Source organism: Drosophila rhopaloa, unplaced genomic scaffold (assembly GCF_018152115.1).
Source record: "Drosophila rhopaloa isolate 14029-0021.01 unplaced genomic scaffold, ASM1815211v1 contig_178, whole genome shotgun sequence".
NCBI lineage: Eukaryota > Metazoa > Arthropoda > Insecta > Diptera > Drosophilidae > Drosophila > Drosophila rhopaloa.
The window spans coordinates 11371352-11390635 of record NW_025335059.1 but is presented as its reverse complement, the minus strand read 5'-3'; the positions used below and the strand labels follow the sequence as shown (position 1 = coordinate 11390635).

The window sequence follows — 19284 nt, the reverse complement described above, 5'->3', positions numbered from 1 at the left end:
AGTTACTTCAATTTGAAATACCTCTAACCAATTTGTACTCTATTAAATCCAATCGTAATATGTTTATGAGAAGAGAATAAATATATGAGTAAGGCTATAGAACACGTAAAGTTTTAAAAAGATCCTTTATTGGGTAAAGTATTATACAAAAATGGCGAGCTTGGTAGTGCTAGTTTTATACTGTAATCTTGGATTTGGTTTACCAAAAACACTGGTAGATATTGAGGCAAAAAGTTTGGCAAAAAATCTCAATAGTTTTTTATTATATCTGGCTTTGATATTTAATTTTTCCGATTGCGTTTGCTGTAAGAGGATCGCACAAAGGTTCTGGGGTTTTGTCGCCGTCTTCTCCTTCGCTGTACTTCAACGCCATAATCATAGTCGTCAGGATACTTTTCATTTTCCGCCGGCTGTTCCTGATGAGCAGAAGGTCCCTGCAGCGAGTCCTGAATATTTTTATCTACCAAGCAATTCTCGATGTTATTATCGTCACACAAAATCCACCCATCATCTCCTGATCCTGCGAGGATATTGTCTTCATTATTATTTCCAATATTATTTCCGTTGCTATTTCCATGATAATTTCCATTATTATTTCCGTTGTTATTATTTAATGGGAAGTTGCCATATGGTGGATATGGCATATACGGATTGTACATATAAGGAGCATTGTACATAGGCATAGGCGCTCCGAATCCCTGGAAACAACCTGCACACTGGGCGGGCAGTCCGTTTTGCAGGATATATCCATAGGGCATATTGAGACACTGCTGGCAAGTGGATCGTTTCACCCTCGGCGGCTGAACCACCTCCACACTTTGTCTTTGATTTTGGCCACATGTGAAATAGGGCCAAGTGTTACCAAGGTACTGGCACGGCGCTAGTTGGCTGGACTTCTTTGAGTGGGATCTCCTCCTCCGTGGCACATATTCGATGGTCTCGTGGCATTTGTCGGTATCTTCGGCATCGCATTGGACCACTCTTTTGGCCAACATCACTCTTGCCTGACACCTTTCACCACAAACCCGTTGGCGGCTTTTCTCCCTGCAATCGTGGCCGTTCTCGTGCTCACACTCCCGATCCAAGCGCACCACATAGCAACAGGATCCCTGGTCACTATAGCCCAAGCCAAAACGTCCACCCACCTGGGACACATTTTGCTCCACCTGGACATTAACCTCATTTCGATTCTGGATTTGGTGCTTGATAATATTGGTGATCTCGTTGGTCAGGCGAATAATGTTGGTGGTATTGAGAGGGACTTGTGGAGGTGCCACTATATCCGTATCGTTAATGCCCTGGACCATCAGGGGTTTATCGTACAGTTCCGGACACACTGGGCATTCATCTACGCAGGATATTTTACCATCACACACGTTTATACAACTATCCCTGTTCGCCTGACACTCCTCGTAGTCCCGCAGAGTTGGCTTCTCGTAGTTCTGGAGCGGAGTTTGCACCACTATCGTATTGTTTTTCAGCTGATCCTGGGCAGTGATGCCCAAGGTCAGCAGGTGGAGTAGCCCAACCACCGCGTACAAGTGCATCTGTAAAAATAATTAAAAGATCAACAACAGTTCTTGAAATAATCAAGTTTTAAATAAAAACTATTTGCTTTTTCTTATTTGGCTTAGCCGTATTATTGAATGCTAAAGCTTATCGAAGAACAAAAATGACGTGATTGCTGATTAAAAATATAAACATTTTCTTGAATTGGCATTTTTTAGAAATAGGGAATCAACTTATTTCCCTTAATATTTCCTTCTACCCACTTCTGAGATAAGATTAGATTTTCCAACCTTTATTGAACATCTCGTCACTTTCTTCAACAATAAATGCAAAAACAAATAAATCAAATTAATGTGTGAATCACCCAGTTCTTATTTAAACAAGAACTGAAAGAATTTTCTCCTTAAAGACAACTTTTTCAATTTAGCTGACCAAACTTGAATTAAACACTACTTTCAGGTGCCAAAAATCAATGACTTGTAACGTTATAGTTAATATTAATAGGCCCATTAAATTCGCTACCAAACGACAATCAGTCAAATTTCATAACGATCGCTTGATAACAAAAGTGCGAAAAAAATACAAAGTGCCAAAACAAATTGAAATTTTTTGGCAGTGGTTTTGTCACTATCGCTACCATTGCTGGCTTTCCAATTAACATTAAAACACAACCGAATTCTCGGACTGCGGTGATCCCGGTAGCTTGTTACTCACCTTGGAATGCGGCATTATCAAGTGTTTGGCGGTTTCGTTGGTTCGCTTCGATACTGTGGTACGTCCGCTGGTGCGAAAAGTGGAGTCTCAACTGCAGTGGTTAAGTGGTGGCTATAGCACCACCCACCCATCCCCCACCTACCCTTGAAGATAAGGTTAGATAACACTATCAAAGAATTGATTGCTGGCGAAGCTTTCACTCAATTGCCAGTCGAATCACTCAGAATTCAACAGTTCAACATGCTGCACAATTATTAGCACATGCGAACGATTATCATCCGCTTATTATAGGACAGATAAGATTTTTAAACCGACAATTGATGTCAGTACTCACAGAACATAGAACCCATTAAAATACATTTATAATACTGCCTACATCGTTTTCCCAAAAGTTCAAGCTCAAGAAATTCTTTTCATGGCGCTTGGAATGTTCGATTATGACGCACTACCTTATATCAACACTTTGCCCTGTGACGTCAATTTAAAAAGTAAAAGAACTTATAGATAGGATTAATACCAAAAAAGTAAACAGTTTATATGTTAGCTATTGTGAGGAGCTTAAAAATGCAAATAAGCGTACATATAATTTACGATGCACCAATTTCCATTATTTTTATTTTTGTATTTTTCTTCGCTGACAGCTTGTTTTAAAAATGAATAGGGTGTGGTCAGGAATAAGACTATAAGGCTAAAAGTGATTGCCTAAGTTAAATTTAACTGTTTATGATCAATTGACTGCTCTAATCATTTCTACTCAAGAAAAACATATTGTAATTTGGTATTCAGAATTTATATTTTTTCTTTATTTTAACATATCCTTCAGCATAAGGGTAATTATTTGAGTAATAGTCTCTTAACATTAATTTTGCATTTTGTCTGTTGCCGGGAACCATCCGTCATCCGCTCGGCAGCCGATTTGTCCAGGATATTGGGAGCAGTATTCGGTTTGGTCATAATAGGCGCAGTTGTGGCTGCTGCACTTGTATGAGTAGCAGTACGAGGAGCAGGTCGAAAAGTCACCCATCGCACAGCCGCTGCAGTCGTAGAAGTCTAAAGTTGAAATACACAGAAAGATATAAGAAAAATTTATTAAGTAAAAATTAAAAATTAGACTGTAAATAAATATTAATAAACAGAATGAACAGAAAAAACTCTAAAAACGAGAGCCACGACTATCCAATATCCGTTACTCTATTAACCAATTTTAAAACCACTATGTCAATATGCCTATGCTATTGGCGCGGCTAAGGTATAACTTCTAAAATAATTAATTAAAATAAATAATAAATTGGTTTGAAAAAAAGAAAAATATATTCGAATCAATAAATGGCCTCTTGCGTAGCTGATAGCTCGTATAGTTTCCGAGACAGCCAGAAGACTTGGGGTTTTGATCCTGATCAAGAATACATATACTTTATATGGTCGAAAGAGCTCCCTTCTACATGTTACATACTTTCAATGAAGACAATATTAAAAAGTAAATCTACTAGTAATTGGTATAATAAACATATTGTTCAGCTTTTAAAAAAATAGAAGATTTTAATCTGTTTTTGGAATATGGATTATAAATGCACAATTTTAAATATAGTTGGATTTGTTTAGAACTTACTTTGAGCCTGCTGGCAGATGCCACCGATGGACTGGCATCCTTGACCCGCCCAGTTGGGCGGCATTACCACCATCTGGGTGTTGGCCTGCGTCCAGGTGGCTACTGCTGGCGGTGTGAGCACCACCTTGTTGGCACTGCAGAAGGAACCACACTGCTGCTGACTCCTGCTGAAGCACTTGTATCCGACTTGATCCGCCTGGGTGGTGCAAATCCGAGGAGCCACCACATTGCAGCATGGACCCGAGGGCGGCTGCGGCACAACTACTTTCTCTTCCTCCTCCTCCTCCTCCTCGGAGGCTGGACCTTGGATTGCGATGGAGGCGTTGACCTTGACATTGTTCACATTTTTGGTAACCAGGTGGGGGAGAGCACCAGCCTTCTGTTGGACATAGTTCTCAATGTGGATATTGCCAATTTCCACTGGCTTGGGCTTTGAGCACCTGATTCCCGTCCAAACATATCCTGCGGGGCAGCGTGCCTGAACGCAGCGTCCTCCGGCATTGATTCCATATCCCCCGCAGTAGAGCAAGCGACAGGCGCCTTTTACCAGAATCGTTCCATCTGGACAGCGGGTAATGGGATCCGGAGGTGGAGCGGGGATTGGGATTGGGTCAGGAGGTTGTGTGGTATATGGCGGGGGTGGTGGATAGGGCCTCTCAGTTGGTGTAGGCTTAAGAGTGGGAGGAGTTGTCGGGCAGGGAGTATTGGGACAGTTAGTTGGACAATTATTAGGACATTGAGTTTGCTGATTGCAATTAGCAGGAGGACAAACAGTGGGACTTAAAGGAGCATTGGGACAAGAAGGTTTACCAGGAACAATACCAGGAACACTAGGAACAACAATCGGATCTAAAGGAGCGTTCGGACAAGCAGGAGTAGGAACACTAGGTACCTCAATGGGATTTAAGGGAGTATTGGGACAAGCTGGAGTACCTGGAACAATACCAGGAGCACTAGGTATTCAAAAACAAAAACCAGGAGCACTAGACTTCAATGATTTAAAGGACATTTACAACAGGAGTCCAGGAACAATACCAGGGACACTAGGTACGACAATGGGATTTAAAGGAGCATTCGGACAAGCAGGAGTTCCAGGAACAATACCAGGAACACTAGGTACCTCAATGGGATTTAAAGGAGCATTCGGACAAGCAGGAGTTCCAGGAACAACAACAGAAGCCACAGGATTACAAGCTATCCCTGTTTGACCACCGCACACACCATTAAACACATTTACAATGACTTGACTGCAAGCGCCATTGACATAGGCCTGACCTGTTATTTATAAACAGCCATAATGAATCGAAAAGCAGAACTAGTCCAACTCAAACTTACCATTCTGGCAGGGATGCGGTATGGAATTGGCGATAACCTCCGCGGGGATTAGTCCAAAGCAGATTAGCAGCAGCAGCAGCTGCCAGGAACGCTCCTTCCGATCAGACATGCCGATTCGAACTAAACCTGGTACTCACCGATTACGGATGAGGAACAGCTGAAGCTCTGGCCCAGCCGACCTTCGTCGTTATCTGCGGCTTGCGGGGAAGGTTATCGAGGCGCCAGCAATTATGCATCCCATTCAGAATCATCCCCATCCCAGTGAGCTCACCGCTGGATCGTCGCTTCGATTAGTCTCTCTTAAAGTGCGAACAGCCGCGCATCGCGAATCTCTGTCCCAGATCCCGGAAATCTCGATTCGAAACTCGGACATTATGCTTTCGAAATCGATGAGTTCGGCGCTGATCGGCTGCCTGATCATCAATGCAATCTGTGTCAATGCTCAAACAAATATCGTGGTAAAGCAAAGCTCTTAACTAGTTCTTGATTATTGGTTCCTGATCTTCACCGAAATACTTTTCGCAGCAGCCTTCCTGTCCGACGGGTTATCAGTATGTTGACGGCAAGTGCCTCAGCTCCGCCTCCTGTCCTGAGGGTAAGATCTGCCTTTAAAGAAAGAATTATTTACTCAAAACGGTGTCCCATATTATCAGTAGCCTTATATGTTCATTAACGTAAACAATCAATGGGTTCATACATTGTATTTAATTAGCATACAAAATATGGTTTATTTTTAGCCTTAGAACTCAAATATTTGATTTATACCAATTTTGCGTGTACGAGACGTGTTTCATTATCAGCAAGGTTGGACTTAAAAAAACATTAAATAATAATACAAATGAAGCTCATTTGGTCTATTTACCTAACAAGCAAAACAAATAATGAATAAATGAAGAATATTCTGTAAATTATACAAAAAATAGTTACGTTGACCAATTCGTTTTAGTTTCATAAATATATATACAAATAATAATTTTAAAGATTTATTAATTCATTAATTAATGTGATGATTTTCTTACTTTCATATTAGGCTATTACCTACACATTGATGGAAAATGTTACTTACAGACCAACTTTTTATGTAAACCTGGTAAGTGACTGATTTACAATTTTTGATCGGTTCTCTTTTCTCTAAATGATTTATATTATAAAAGCAAATTATAAAATTGGTCCTATTTATGTTTAGGCTACTTTCTTAACACTGATGGAAAGTGCTATCGAACGAACCCTGAACCGTGTCCTTTTGAGACCACAACTACTACGACAACAGAGCCCACTACAACCACCACAACAACAACAGAACTCACTACAACAACTACTACAACAACAACAGAACCCACTACAACAACCACAACAACAACTGAACCCACTACAACAACCACTACAACTGAACCCACTACAACAACCACTACAACTGAACCCACCACTACAACTACTACAACAACAGAACCCACCACTACAACAACTACTGAACCACCTCAAGATGATCTTCCCATCCCTGATGAACTGACTCGCTGTCCGCCGGGATCGGTTTTCATCGCCTCGCAATGCCGGAAAATCGTCTGTTCGGAGGGTGAATTTCACGCCGGACGCTGTATTTCTCCGGCCTGTCCGCAGGGAACGGTTTGGTACGGTAAAAGCTGCCAAGAACCAGGATATATAACCACCATTCTGGAGATAAGCAATTTGATCCACAATGAGCACAAGTACACGGTGACAAGCGAAAATATAAATCGGGTGGAGTACATTACAGCCGCCCCCTACGATCCAGATAAGGACAAGAGCTACGACCCAAGTACACCCGAAAATGTCCCAGATAATATTGTAGAAATAACAACAACCACAACTAGGCGTCCCTGGATATATACCAGGCCAACCACCAAGCAGCCGGTGGTGGATGAACTCTTTCCGGGTCGAGATCCCAAGCCGGGCTGCTGTTTCGTGAAGAGTGCACGCATCTGCATCAACTACGCCCCCAACTGGGTCTGTTCCTCCAAGGAAAAGAAGTTCTGCGATCCCAGGGTATGTACGGCTCCGGTGGTTTATTTGAAGCCGCCACAGATAGTCCATGGCGAAAACCCGAAGCGGGTGGTAATGCCGCCCAATCCACCGCTCCTGGCCTGCAGTACGCCGGAGTGCAAGGAAAGCGGTGAGTCTATTTATATAAACATTGACTTAAAACAATGTTTATTTGCAATTTTTTAAAATTATAAACTTAAAAAAAAAACAAATTAATTAGTTTTATCATAATTATAGCAAGACTTTTTGAAACGAACTATATTTTCAAAAGTTTTTCGTTTACCGACCTAGGGATAATTTTAGCCCATGAATATTTTTTTTAATCGTACATATATTGCAAAACAATATAATATTCCAAATATATATTTTTGGAAAGGTTTCTTATATACATAAATACTAATAAAATAATTTAAATAAATAAATACATATTTATTTAAACGTCATTGCGTTTAATATAAAAAAAAAACATATTACAATAAAATCACAGTCACAAGATCTCTTAATATGAACATATATACAAATAATGAAAACGCTTTATAATCTTAAATCCCGCAGAGGTTTTGGATTGTTCCGGCTGCAAGGATAATCAGCGGGAAAAGTGCTCACCGGGCTGCTACAGTTATTACTGTCCCAATGGATCCTGCGCCTTTATGAATACTGAGGACTTTTGCGGAATCTATCCGGGCGAGTTCGGGTGCAACGCGAAAGATGGATGTATCTGGGACTGGTGCAGTAAGAAGTGCTACTAGCTCCTTCATTTGTTATATTTTTTAAAACATAAATAAAACAAGTAAAAACCAATATTTCTGTTCAATGTGTACAGTGTTTTGTTTATCGGTAGTTTAGTTTTTAAGAATTTTCTCAAAGTATTTACTGTAACGTAATTTAAATTCAAATTAAACATTAGCTTGACATATCGATAAGAAGCAAAGACATACTCCCAATTGGAATTAGCAAAGGCACTGCTCCAATTTGATTTACCCACCTTTAGCTCTAACGCTCTCCCTCTCATGTTTCGCTCTCTCACGAAAACAGGTATGCTATTCCGATGAATCGATAACAAGTGGGGCCCGCTACAGCTGTTGTCGCATATCTCATTTTGTTTTTGCATCGCGAGCGGGTCGGTCGTCGAAACGGATTCGAACTGGAATCGGAATAGCGGGTGACCGGAGAGCGGGCGCCTTTCTGTGTGCTTTTGAAAAAAGTTTGTTTGAAAAAAGAGTAAAGCAAACGGTGCCGCCAAGTGTGCGCGAGTGTGTGTGTGCCTCTGTGTTTTGTGTGTTTGCAAATACAAAAGAAGCAGCCCCCAAGCAAAAACAACAACAAAGTGTCGGCTTTGGCGGTGGCAGCGCAGTAGCAGCAACGCAGCAGCGGAGCGGCAGCGACGTCCAGTGCATTTTGGTGCAAACTAATTGTTGTTGGAAGAGGTACGATATATATGTATGTGTGTGTGCTAGTGGGTGGGAGTTTGTTGCAGGTGTGTTTGTAATTTAGATTTTTGTTTTCCTTTTGTCATCATCCTGTAATAAGAATAAAACAGCAGGCATTTGTGGAAAAAGTATTTAAAGTGAGAATTTATATGATACATTTAAGTTGTTAAACGGGCAATTCAAAAAGAAACAAAGCCAAAATAATTTAAAGTCCAAGGAAATAATTTAAAAAACCAAATTCACAAAAACAAAATAAAACAAAATATTTATTAAAATAAACTAGAGGGCAAAAGCAAAATAAAAAAAACACAGAAAGTAAACAAAACTGCAAAAGCAAAATAAAAGAAAAATCATATTTAATAAACCGCAAAGGGCTGTTGTATAAGCATTTGTTTACATAGTGCAAAAAGCCATAAATTGTAGAATATTCCCCCAGCAAAGAAGTGTTCTCGCTCTCCATCTCCGCTCTCTCTATTTCTCGCTGTCGCTTGTGTTAATTGAAAAAAAAATCAACAAACTTCCTGTTTTTTTTGTGCCTCCCTCCCTTTTCCGCACTTTTCATAACTGTTGCCGCAGACAACAAGAGTATTATTGTGGCAGTCCGCCCCGCCCCCTTTCTCCACCCGCCTACAAACTCTCTCTCTGAAAAGGGAAGCGAGTGTGTGTGTGTTGGCAAGAAAGTTTTGTATTTGCTTTTGTGATTTCTGCTTGCTGTTTGATATTTGCCAGAAGTGCGGGCGTTGAAGTTTTTAGTGCAACATTTCTCTGCTCCAGCGGGAGCTTTTATAATGTGTGTGTGCGCTATTATTAAAACCCCCAACGCTCACACACACACACTCATTCGTGGGCATGGGGCAAAAAACTATGGCCGTGTGTATGTGTGCGAGGCGTTGGCGTTCTGACCAGAAGAAGAGGAAAATAAAGCAGCGGTAAAGGGTAAAAGGAAAAGGAGAGAAGAAAGAAAGGGACAGAAAGATATGGGAAAGGATACCAAGTATATACCAATAATCAGATAAAACATAATGCATATCCATCGCGGAAATCAACTTTATCAGCAAACGCATGTAGAATACATACATACAATATATGTATGTATGTAAAAAACACTTAATAAGCCTTACCTAAAAGAATTTATGTTCTATTTTAAAATTAAGAACAGATAGAAAGCCTCAATCTAACATATTTAGAATTTACTAAACTTAAACATAAACTTTTTTCCGGTAATCCCATAATCTAATTTCTATAAAAACTAATCTACTACTCTACCACTATTATTTCAAAACGTATACGTTAATATATTAATACAAGCCAAACATATTTAAAATATTAAAAACAACATTGTTCTGTGCATAAATTTTCAATATCAAATAAAATAAACAAATTTAAAAAGTATGACATCAAGCTTAAATCACATTTAAGACGTTTTATTGAGGCCAAAGACCAGAACCAAAGGAATTTCTGTTTTTATAACCTTCGAGAAGCCATAAAACTAAAAGATTGCTCTGTCTTGTTTTTAGATTATAAACTTTGTTGGACATTTATAGCTTGAGCCATTTACACACATATGAATTTAGAAACTATCAGGATGTTGTTTTTTGCTATAGTACTTTCATTTTAAATTTGGTTAAAATCAGATCTCAATATTGCGTTTATATTTTCCAAATGGCCTTACTTATGGCGGTCTAAATACAAATACAGCCAACTAAATTACCCTTTGGCGAAAAATTAAATTTTGTTATTACACGAATACCGAATTATAAGACAAAATTCAATGATAATAAGGGCTTAAGGGCTAATTTACCGTAGATAAATTTTGAGTTTCTGTAGGCCAGTGCATAAATAAATCAAATAAATCGGGTAAAACATAAAAGGTAAACATTATGGAAATCAACACAGAGAGCCCAAGGAATTCCTGTTCAAACTTGAATTTCGAGTGTTTACCTTTCGCCCACTCTCCACTCACCACCCCCTCTTCCAGACATTTGCGAGCCATAAACGCCGCCGCACATTTACCGTAAGTAAGCCCCCCTTTCGAGGGACTTGTAATAAAGCGTTTTACGATCTCCGCTGCCTGACGCACTTGTTGTTTTTATGACAGTTAAGCTATTTTGCGTATGACACGTTTGACAGATGCCAAGCGCCCAATGTGGCTGTCAACGCTGCTGTTAAACGCAGCCATCTCGCTCCCTCCATTCACTCACCCTTTCCCCCACACTTTCACCCACCCACCCATAGAAGGGCTGGCCAAATTTAATATTGAACTTAATTAACAATTTATTGGTCGTTTTGTATAACTTTAATAAGAATCGTCGATTCTATTAGGCGAAGATTAGATTTTTTAATGAATACTTAAATGTATTTAAATTGGAAGGCTTAGAATTGTTTGAAATTGACTTCTTTTTGATTCGGAGTGCCATGTGTAAATATAAATATTATTTCGAATTGTGGTCAAAAAACCACACCCCTTTGGGGCCAAAAAGTTTGGTGCATGTTTGCTGCCAGGCATTTTAATTTCAGAAACAGAAATGCGAAAAATGGGCGGGTGTTGGGCGTGGACAGTGGGCTGTCTTTTCGCAGCTACTTTTACGCATGTTTTCGCGCAGAGGGCCAAAAAGAAGTCGGCTTGGCATAAATTGTCTCGGCCAAATGTGGCGAACTACGACAGCCGCTACAAAAACAACAATAAACTGGGCCACGCCTACAAAGCCATAAGCTACAAACATCAAATATCAACAGCAGCAACATCAGCTAAAACAACAACAAGCAACTGCCGCTTGGCTTGTCGCATGTAATTGCTTGCCGCAAAGTAAATGACAATAGCGCAAGGCAAAAGACACCGTCATTGGGAGCAGTGGGCAAAAGTAACACCAATTTTGATATCCAATAATTAAGAATTGATAGCAATTGCACACATAAAATTGAAACCAATTTTGATATCCAATAATTAAGAATTGAATGCAGGTTGCCATTGGGAATTTTTATTTATTTTCGCCTTGGTTAAGTCTTAAAATCTTACTGAACAACAAATTTGTTGTTTATTTATAGTTTTAATGTAAGTATTAAATTTAATTTATATATTGTATTAAGCCAAAATACAAAATATATTTTTAAATATTTTTATTTAGCAATTTCTGCTGTACCCATTTATTAAGTATACGTTAGGTTTACAGATATACCACATGTATCATTAGTTCTGATAATACTATTTGTGTTCAAGTCAAAAATAAATGTGCATCAAATTCCATTTTAAGCTTATAATTTTATATTTATTTTATTTGTTTAAATAATTGTTTTTATTTTAAATTTAATTTTGTAATGTTAATTCAATTTGTTCAATTCATTCCAAGTATGTTTTAAATTTAGGATTATACTTTTTAGTGATACACCTTTTTAACTTATTTAAAAGACTGGCTCCAACTTCCTGATTTTAGGATTAGTTTATTTGAGGTTTTGGGTGTAATTTAACCCACTGTGCCGGTAAACAAGCTGAGGTCGGTGTAACTAAAAACCGCAAAAGCTTGTCACTCCCCCTTTCGCCCCCCACACTGCTCCCTGCCCCCCGCCACGCCCCCTTGCTCGCACACACTTCTATGCTGTCGAAGTTGTTGCTTCCGCTCTCGCGGTTTCGTCGCTCTCGCTGCTTGGATGTGTGTGTAAAAGTATCTTTCGCTTTTGTTTCTTTTTGCTGTTGTATCTTCCGCTGTTGCTGTTGTTGTTGTTGGACGCCGTACGTGGGCGGCAAAGGCATTAGAAAAATAAACCTCAAGCCTCGAGTTCCAATTGAAGCTTTAAAATATTTGCTGGATGACGTCGGCGGCCAATCTTTTGTTGTCGTCAATCAAATTTGAAATTTCTTTGACGCGTTCTACGGTTGCATGCACTTGGCTTTGAATTTCCACTTGGATTTCGAATAAACAATTGCAAAAAACTGATAAGGCCTGTGGCGTTATCGTCTGGGCGGCCATAAATCACCTTCTTGATGCTTAGCGGCAGAGAAGGTCACATTCACCAGCACCCGTTAACAAATTCCGTTTAAAATTCTGTATGACTTCAGATTGACTTCTAGTCTTGAACGCCATCACATTCGACAAGGATGGACGGACGTATATATATGACTTAATTCTCCAACATCCACCGTTAAATTTGGTATACATAAAAAACATTTAAACACTGGCTTCCATTTGCGTATCGAATATCGTTTTTGTTTATTCTCGTCCCATTATTACTTGTATTCATTTGCCTCTTTTTTGGTCAAAGCTTTTGGCCATTTAATATTCATTTATTCAGCCATGTTTATTTATTTATTTGCGTGTCTCTCGGTCAAAGTGTTTGTGATTGTATTTTTGTTTTTTGTGTGTGGCTAAAAGACCGAAAGACGTAAAAAAAATAACAAAAAACGTGAAATCGCATGCTAGGAGCCATGGCCATGATTTTGAATTTCAGCAGGCAAGAGTCGCGACAAAGAAATCCGAAATAAAATCCAAATAAAAAATATAATCGTAAAAAGCACTTGGCATCCATGCGATACCCTTGTGGAGGGTCATCGTTTACTTTTATTTCTTATTTCTGCAGTTCGGTTTCCTGATCTTCCGGGTGAAGTTAACCCAGTTCCTTAGATACAATTTTATTTATTCCCTAATGTTTTTGTTGTGATAAAAAAACGTTACTTTAGTAACAGGTTTCTTTGAAGTCAACTTTTTATACCCCTTTTAGATAAACGCTTTTGGGAAAATAATTAGTTAATAGGTTGTTAAGGTCTCTTTGACAAATTAAATGCTTTGAATCAATCTCATTTTATTTAGTATTCCTAAAAAAAATGTTTATTTATATTTATTTATTTGAAACAAAAAAGTAACCAATTATTAAAATACTCTAAAAAAATTCTATCAAGATTTCAAGCTTAATCGGCTTTTTCGCTTGGTCACATTTGAAAAGGGAGCAATGTTAGAGATCTTAGACAATAAAACAATATTAAAGAGAAAACTTGCAATTCCAAAGTCATATTTCATCTCCAAAATCATAAATCTTCCAGCGTTTCTGCTGGGACAAGCATAAATCATTTAGTTTGTGCGGCAAGAAGGAATTAATTGGGATCTTGCAGGCAACCTAAAAGAATGTACATATATCGGCTTATAGAATTTTGGATTTATTGGAATGTGCTTTATCTGGCTTGACAAAGCAATTTAAATATTTTAAATTAACGATTGCCAGCATGTACTTTTATGGAAATTTTATTCGGGAAAACAACGATGCCAGTGGGAAAAATAACAAAGATAGAACTGCTTGCCACTCCCACCCATTCCCATTTTTCCCGGTTTTTATTCCCAACAAGCGAGGCCAAAAGTTTTTCGTAGCTCATAAATTCTATTGTTTGAGTCGTTTTTCTTTGATTTCTTTGGCCGGGCACGTAGCGAAAGAAAACCGGGTAAAGAAAAAGTGAAAATTCAGTGGGAAAATTGTCGCTGTCTGTGGCCCACTGCGATTACAGCAGCAAGAAAAGCAGCCTCAAAACTAATTAGTTGCGCTGCATTCAAACTGAGTTTTACTTTTTGCCTCCGACTGCAACTTAGATTGAGTAAGACTTTCATCTGATCCCCTTAGCCGCCTCTTTTTCCCCGATTTTCCACCACTTTCCCGCCATGGTTGTGCAACTTTAGGCGCAAGCGAGATGGTAAGAGACAAATTCAGTTAACTGTTACACACAGTCACTGACTGACTTAATTCCCTACATTTTTACGATTACATGAGAGCTTCGGAAAACTAGCACATTGGTAGTAAAAGTGATCTGATACGAATTTCGCCCGACATCCCCCTTTTATTGGAGGCGTTTTGCTTGAGTAATAATGCCCTGCTTATAATCAGCTTGATGTTGCCGCCTGATTAAGTACTCCAAACAGCGCAGATTGTTTTCGATGTTACGCCAGACTATTTATAAACGATCGGATTTCACCTGATCGTCTGTTGATAGCAATTCGGTCTGGAAAATTTATTGTTTGCTTAGTCAGCAGCAAGGCGCCAATCATCATAAATGTATTTATTTCTATCTGGAAAGGGCATCAGTCAGGCATCACATAGAGATTATTCATAATCTGTCAAACTAGTTTATTTAAATTAAACTAGGCCTATGATTATATGAGTACCTAATTATTTGCACTTATCAATATATTCAAATGGTTTAATAACAGTAAATCAGAAAAGTGTTGAAGTAGATTTCCCTGCCTCCTTTTGATAAGCAAACAAATTTCAAAGTTTACCTTATTGACATTTAGCGTTTTAATACCTGTTTTTAGCTTATTAACATAATCGATCTTTATTAAGAGCTAAGATGTTCGATGAAGTATCAGTTGTGTCATAGACAATTTCATAAAATAAGTGTCATGCTAAAGAATACGGTTTATTAAAAAACTAAATATATGTAATTCACTTTTTATAGATTTATTTTGGTCTAAGCATTTCAATTAGCACCCCATATGTTGAACCCATTAAACAATCATCAATGATCTCAATTCTTCGCCAGCCTCTTCATAAACCTATCAGTCCGGGCAATCTATAAACCATCTGTTGATCCATCCACCCTAAATCTGTCGGCATTATCATTTCCCCAACGACCTTGGGCCACTGTGCAACCGATTGCCGTTGGATTTAACTTTGGGCTGGTGCTACTGGTCCTGCTGGTGCTGCTGTAATCGCTGCCATAGCAATGGCATCTAGTCAGTCAGCCCGAATCAACGTCTTATTGGGATTACGCTGGTGCAATGTTTTCGGTGGAGGAGCGGGAGTCGAAGTCGTGTAATAAAAAGTATCTCGGTATCGCAGATGTCTCTCCCGCGTCGCTTCTGCTTTTGGGCATTAATGAATGAATGGAAACCGTCTTAAGTAAAGCCGGCTTGGCCAACTGACAGTGGAGCGCAGCTGGGAAAATCTGGGGGGCAAACTCAAATCAAAAAAAAAGGCGGTAAGCTGGGAGTCTTTCTTATTCAGTTGCTGCGCTCTGCTGCGCGTCAAATTTGCGCTCGACCCTCCCATTTCCCAGACCATTTTTTTGATAAATTTCCATAAAAAAAGAATCAACTAAAGGAGCGTGTAGAAGCACAAAAAAATTGACAATGATGAGAGGTTTTTTTCGGGTGAGAGAAAATTCACTTTATATATATGTATGCAAATCAAGTAATTTGTCTCTAAAGCATTTGTCTGGCTTCCGAAAGAGAGCAAAAGATGCAGAATGGGAAGAAAACCAGACGAGAAGATGAGGCAGCCACAACTTCCGGTGTCAATTTTTTTTTCGATGCGTCTTCTGCTCAACTTTTGGTCTGGTTGTGTAGGGGGAAGATTTTATAAATAAATTACAAAACAAAAACGAGACAAAAACGTCGGTGAAATAGTTGGGGAGAAGTCGTGGAAAAAATAAGAAGAAATGAACGCCTCGTCTTCGTTTTGTTGTGCGGTTAATGCAGGTGGAAGCTGTAATCGTTGTTGGCGTCTTGCAAAAGAGTTTCCATCATTGTCAATACTCTGGGTTATGGGTACTATGATGCTCAGATCAGGTTGAAGTTTTCGACTATATAAGCCAGTAAAGACCCCAAAGTTTAGACACGACGATGAAAGATAGTGATAACCTTCAACTATTAGTCACTATTTAAAAGAATAGTCTTATTTAGATAGGCTAATTAGGCAAATTTAAATCTTATTTTTTAATAAAGCAAAAAACAACTTTAAAAATAATGTTTTTTTCAAAAACCAAATTGTGATTATTTATAGCTTAAAAATAAATTTAAAAGGGTACATCTGTCTTCGATGACTCTCATAAATCTTGAAATATTTTTATTGGAATTATTTTCTGTTTGTTTTCAACTCGCTGTTCATTTCAAAGCCATTAACAAATGGCAAGAAGCAGCCAAATTATTATTATTTCTTTATAAAAATAGCTAAAATATGCTTAATTTAGTTGGCTCTGATGTGTGTGTATGGTGGCGTATCCCACATAATTATTTTTGGTTAAGTAAGGCCAGAATTTAGCCGCGTGGTTGTCAGAACGCCCACCATGACGCCAGTCGAAAAAAAAGACGAGGGCAGAGACAACGTCAGCAGTGGATGGGGAAAAATATTGGGGAGTGGGGAAAACAAGACGAAATGGAAGCCAAAGAATTATGGCCGTATTTTCCTTATTTAATAAAGTAAATTTATGTTTTAGTACAATTGTTTTTGCCCCGCATTATGGCTGTCTTTTGCAGCCATCACTCCTACACTATGAGAAATTCCCAGGGCTTTCGGCTTGGCCGCAAATGCCCGGCACTGCGGTCCATAAAACCGCCCAAAAGCGTAAACCAAATTAGTTCATTTATATGTATGGAATATCTCGAGCTGGAATCCCCCAAGTTGGTCAACTTTTATGGCATTGCGGCAATATACGATTATTATAATTTTTCTTGGGTGGCCAAAAGGGTCAAGGCACTTGAAGGGGTTGGGAGAAGTGGGTGGAAACAGTGTCTGCCGTTCAAGTGTTCGATGCGAGATAGAAATTTAGATGGAAGGTTAAGTAACTTGAGGTATGTACTACTTGCAGCCAGAATTTCAAGTTTATTTGATACGGTTTGATTTGTTTGCTTGACTGTCTTGAATGCAGAGATTAAGATATATTTCGGGTAGGTTTTTTATATTTTATAATGAAAATTCAATATGTACTAAATGTGTGTAGGTTTAAGTATAATTTCCTCATTTTAAATAAATTCAGTATCCAAAAGATTCAATGCAAATCAATCCATTAATTAGCACTTCATTCACTTCTATAAATCATTACGCAAAATGTAATTTTAAATAATTTATTTATGCACAATTAGATTAACACATACATTTTTTGTTTCATAAAAATTAATAAATAAATATTTTGTGTTGTATAAGTGTATTGATTAAAATAAGAACAAAAGTTATTTTTTTAATGCATTTATTAACCATTAAATTTTTAGTTATTAATTAAAAATATTTATAAATTTATATAACTCATAGCGAGCTGCATTGAAACTTATTATTATTTAATGAACTCTAAAGTAATTTATTGGCCCATTTAAAAACTTGGCAAACTTTTCCATTAACTATTAGAATATAAAAAAGAAATTTATCTAATGTCACTGAATCGGCATCCTTACGACCTCGCTGCAGCATTATATTTTGGCCATTGCGAGCCGGGTAATGACCTGGCTCAACACGATAGATTGGAGTTTATTGCGCGCCTGGACAAATGTTGATAAGGGCCAAGCTGTGGCCGCTATACAACTCTGAAATTTTCCCATCCTCCGCCCCGAATCAACAAACTCTCCCCAAACAGAATCAAGCCATAAAGACGAGTTCAAACATTGATTTTTTATGACTCTTCTGACTTTTGGGACTCGAGTCGCGACTTTCCGTTACAACAGAACAGAATTTCACCTTAATTTTGTCTTGAACTTGTTTCCCCTCAATTTACTTCACTTGTAGTTCCTGTTGTTGTTGGTCGTTCTGTATTTGTTATTTATTTGCCCAGCACTAAATGGAATTCCGTTGAAATCGGCTTGATCTTGATATCTTGCTTTTGGGTAGTTTTTTCTGTTGTACTTCCAGCGTTTCGTTTGCTTGTCAAGATCTCATTTTTTTTCTCGCACACTTTTCAGTGGGATCGGTCGGTCTTAAGAAGACCTATGTGCTATATGCTATATGTGTAAGACCCGTCACTCAGTCACTCATTCACTCACTTAGTCATTCAGTCAGTCGTAACGTGGTCGTCAACGCAATGCCAACGCCTCTTCACCGGAGCCCATCCCATGGCCTTTCCCTTTGGTTTCGTCTATTTGCGGGTCTAAGGGCCTTCTGTGGTCTTCAACTTGCCGACATCGTTTTCGTTTTCGTAGACAAGTGATCTCCTTTTTGCCCGCATTTTCTGTGATTTCTAATATGAAGATGGATGGCCACAACAAGTAAATATCATGTTTTAAGAGATCATGACGGATTATGATCATTAAAATTCAGTGATATAAGAGTATTCATAGGGCGGAGAAAAGATACTTACGAATGAAGGGATTTCTGAAAGGATTGACATCCAATTGGCGTACTTTAAGAATTTAATAAAAATACTATGTTTAAAAATTGATCTTAAAAAATACATATCAGATTCCTTAAAATAATAAAGGATCTACTTATATCTGATGGAGGAAAACATTTGTGCTATAGACCATTTGTTGTACACTGGTTAGGCACTAAAAGTTATGTATTTTGAATATTTTTTCCATATTACTAAAAAATTAATAATGTAATGGAAGATATATAAATTTAAAAACCGTTTTACAATTTAAAAACAAGCCAGCTCTTATATCTTTAATTAATTTAAAAAACTCTATAATTTGTAGGCATTTTATCACTCATAAAAAGGTATATTGCATTTTCTTAAAAATGTTCCAAACATCTTCATAAATAAGTGGATGCTTATCTCAAAAATACCAAGAACCCATTGTCGAGCCTTTTTGTTCACCCCAAACTAAATATTTTGTTCACCATTAGCCAGAATCTTTGTCGGAAATCTGATATCTTTGGGATACTGATGGGCTCTTTTGTTTTGTGACAGCTTTATTGAAATCGAACAAATCAAATTTGGGCTCTGACTTTCTTGGCAGCATAAAACGATGCTGTGCATACATTAAT

The 19284-nt window shown here is 38.2% G+C and overlaps 4 protein-coding genes across 4 annotated transcripts in view; 2 read left to right on the top strand and 2 right to left on the bottom strand.

Moving 5' to 3' along the window:
• Positions 1-106: 106 nt before the first annotated feature.
• LOC108047454 lies at positions 107-2302 on the bottom strand. Its single transcript, XM_017127645.1, has 2 exons — positions 2224-2302; positions 107-1547 (listed from the first exon to the last, which is right to left on the bottom strand). Exons 1-2 carry the CDS (start codon positions 2236-2238, stop codon positions 282-284), a joined length of 1281 nt encoding a protein of 426 aa, XP_016983134.1. The 5' UTR covers positions 2239-2302; the 3' UTR covers positions 107-281.
• Positions 2303-3028: 726 nt separating this feature from the next.
• LOC108047452 (helicase SRCAP) lies at positions 3029-5276 on the bottom strand. The gene is made up of 4 exons (XM_044459010.1): positions 5168-5276; positions 4846-5107; positions 3833-4785; positions 3029-3273 (listed from the first exon to the last, which is right to left on the bottom strand). The coding sequence occupies exons 1-4, from the start codon at positions 5274-5276 to the stop codon at positions 3083-3085; spliced, it is 1515 nt and encodes a 504-aa protein (XP_044314945.1). The 3' UTR covers positions 3029-3082.
• A 121-nt stretch (positions 5277-5397) lies between these two features.
• LOC108047451 (mucin-2) lies at positions 5398-7972 on the top strand. Its single transcript, XM_017127641.2, has 5 exons — positions 5398-5625; positions 5693-5762; positions 6198-6257; positions 6354-7316; positions 7742-7972. Exons 1-5 carry the CDS (start codon positions 5398-5400, stop codon positions 7933-7935), a joined length of 1515 nt encoding a protein of 504 aa, XP_016983130.2. The 3' UTR covers positions 7936-7972.
• A 332-nt stretch (positions 7973-8304) lies between these two features.
• LOC108045946 overlaps positions 8305-19284 on the top strand; it is a 33842-nt gene continuing 22862 nt past the window's right edge. Inside the window, 1 exon segment of the mRNA XM_044458840.1 lies at positions 8305-8613. The gene's annotated coding sequence lies outside the window, so the exon portion shown is untranslated.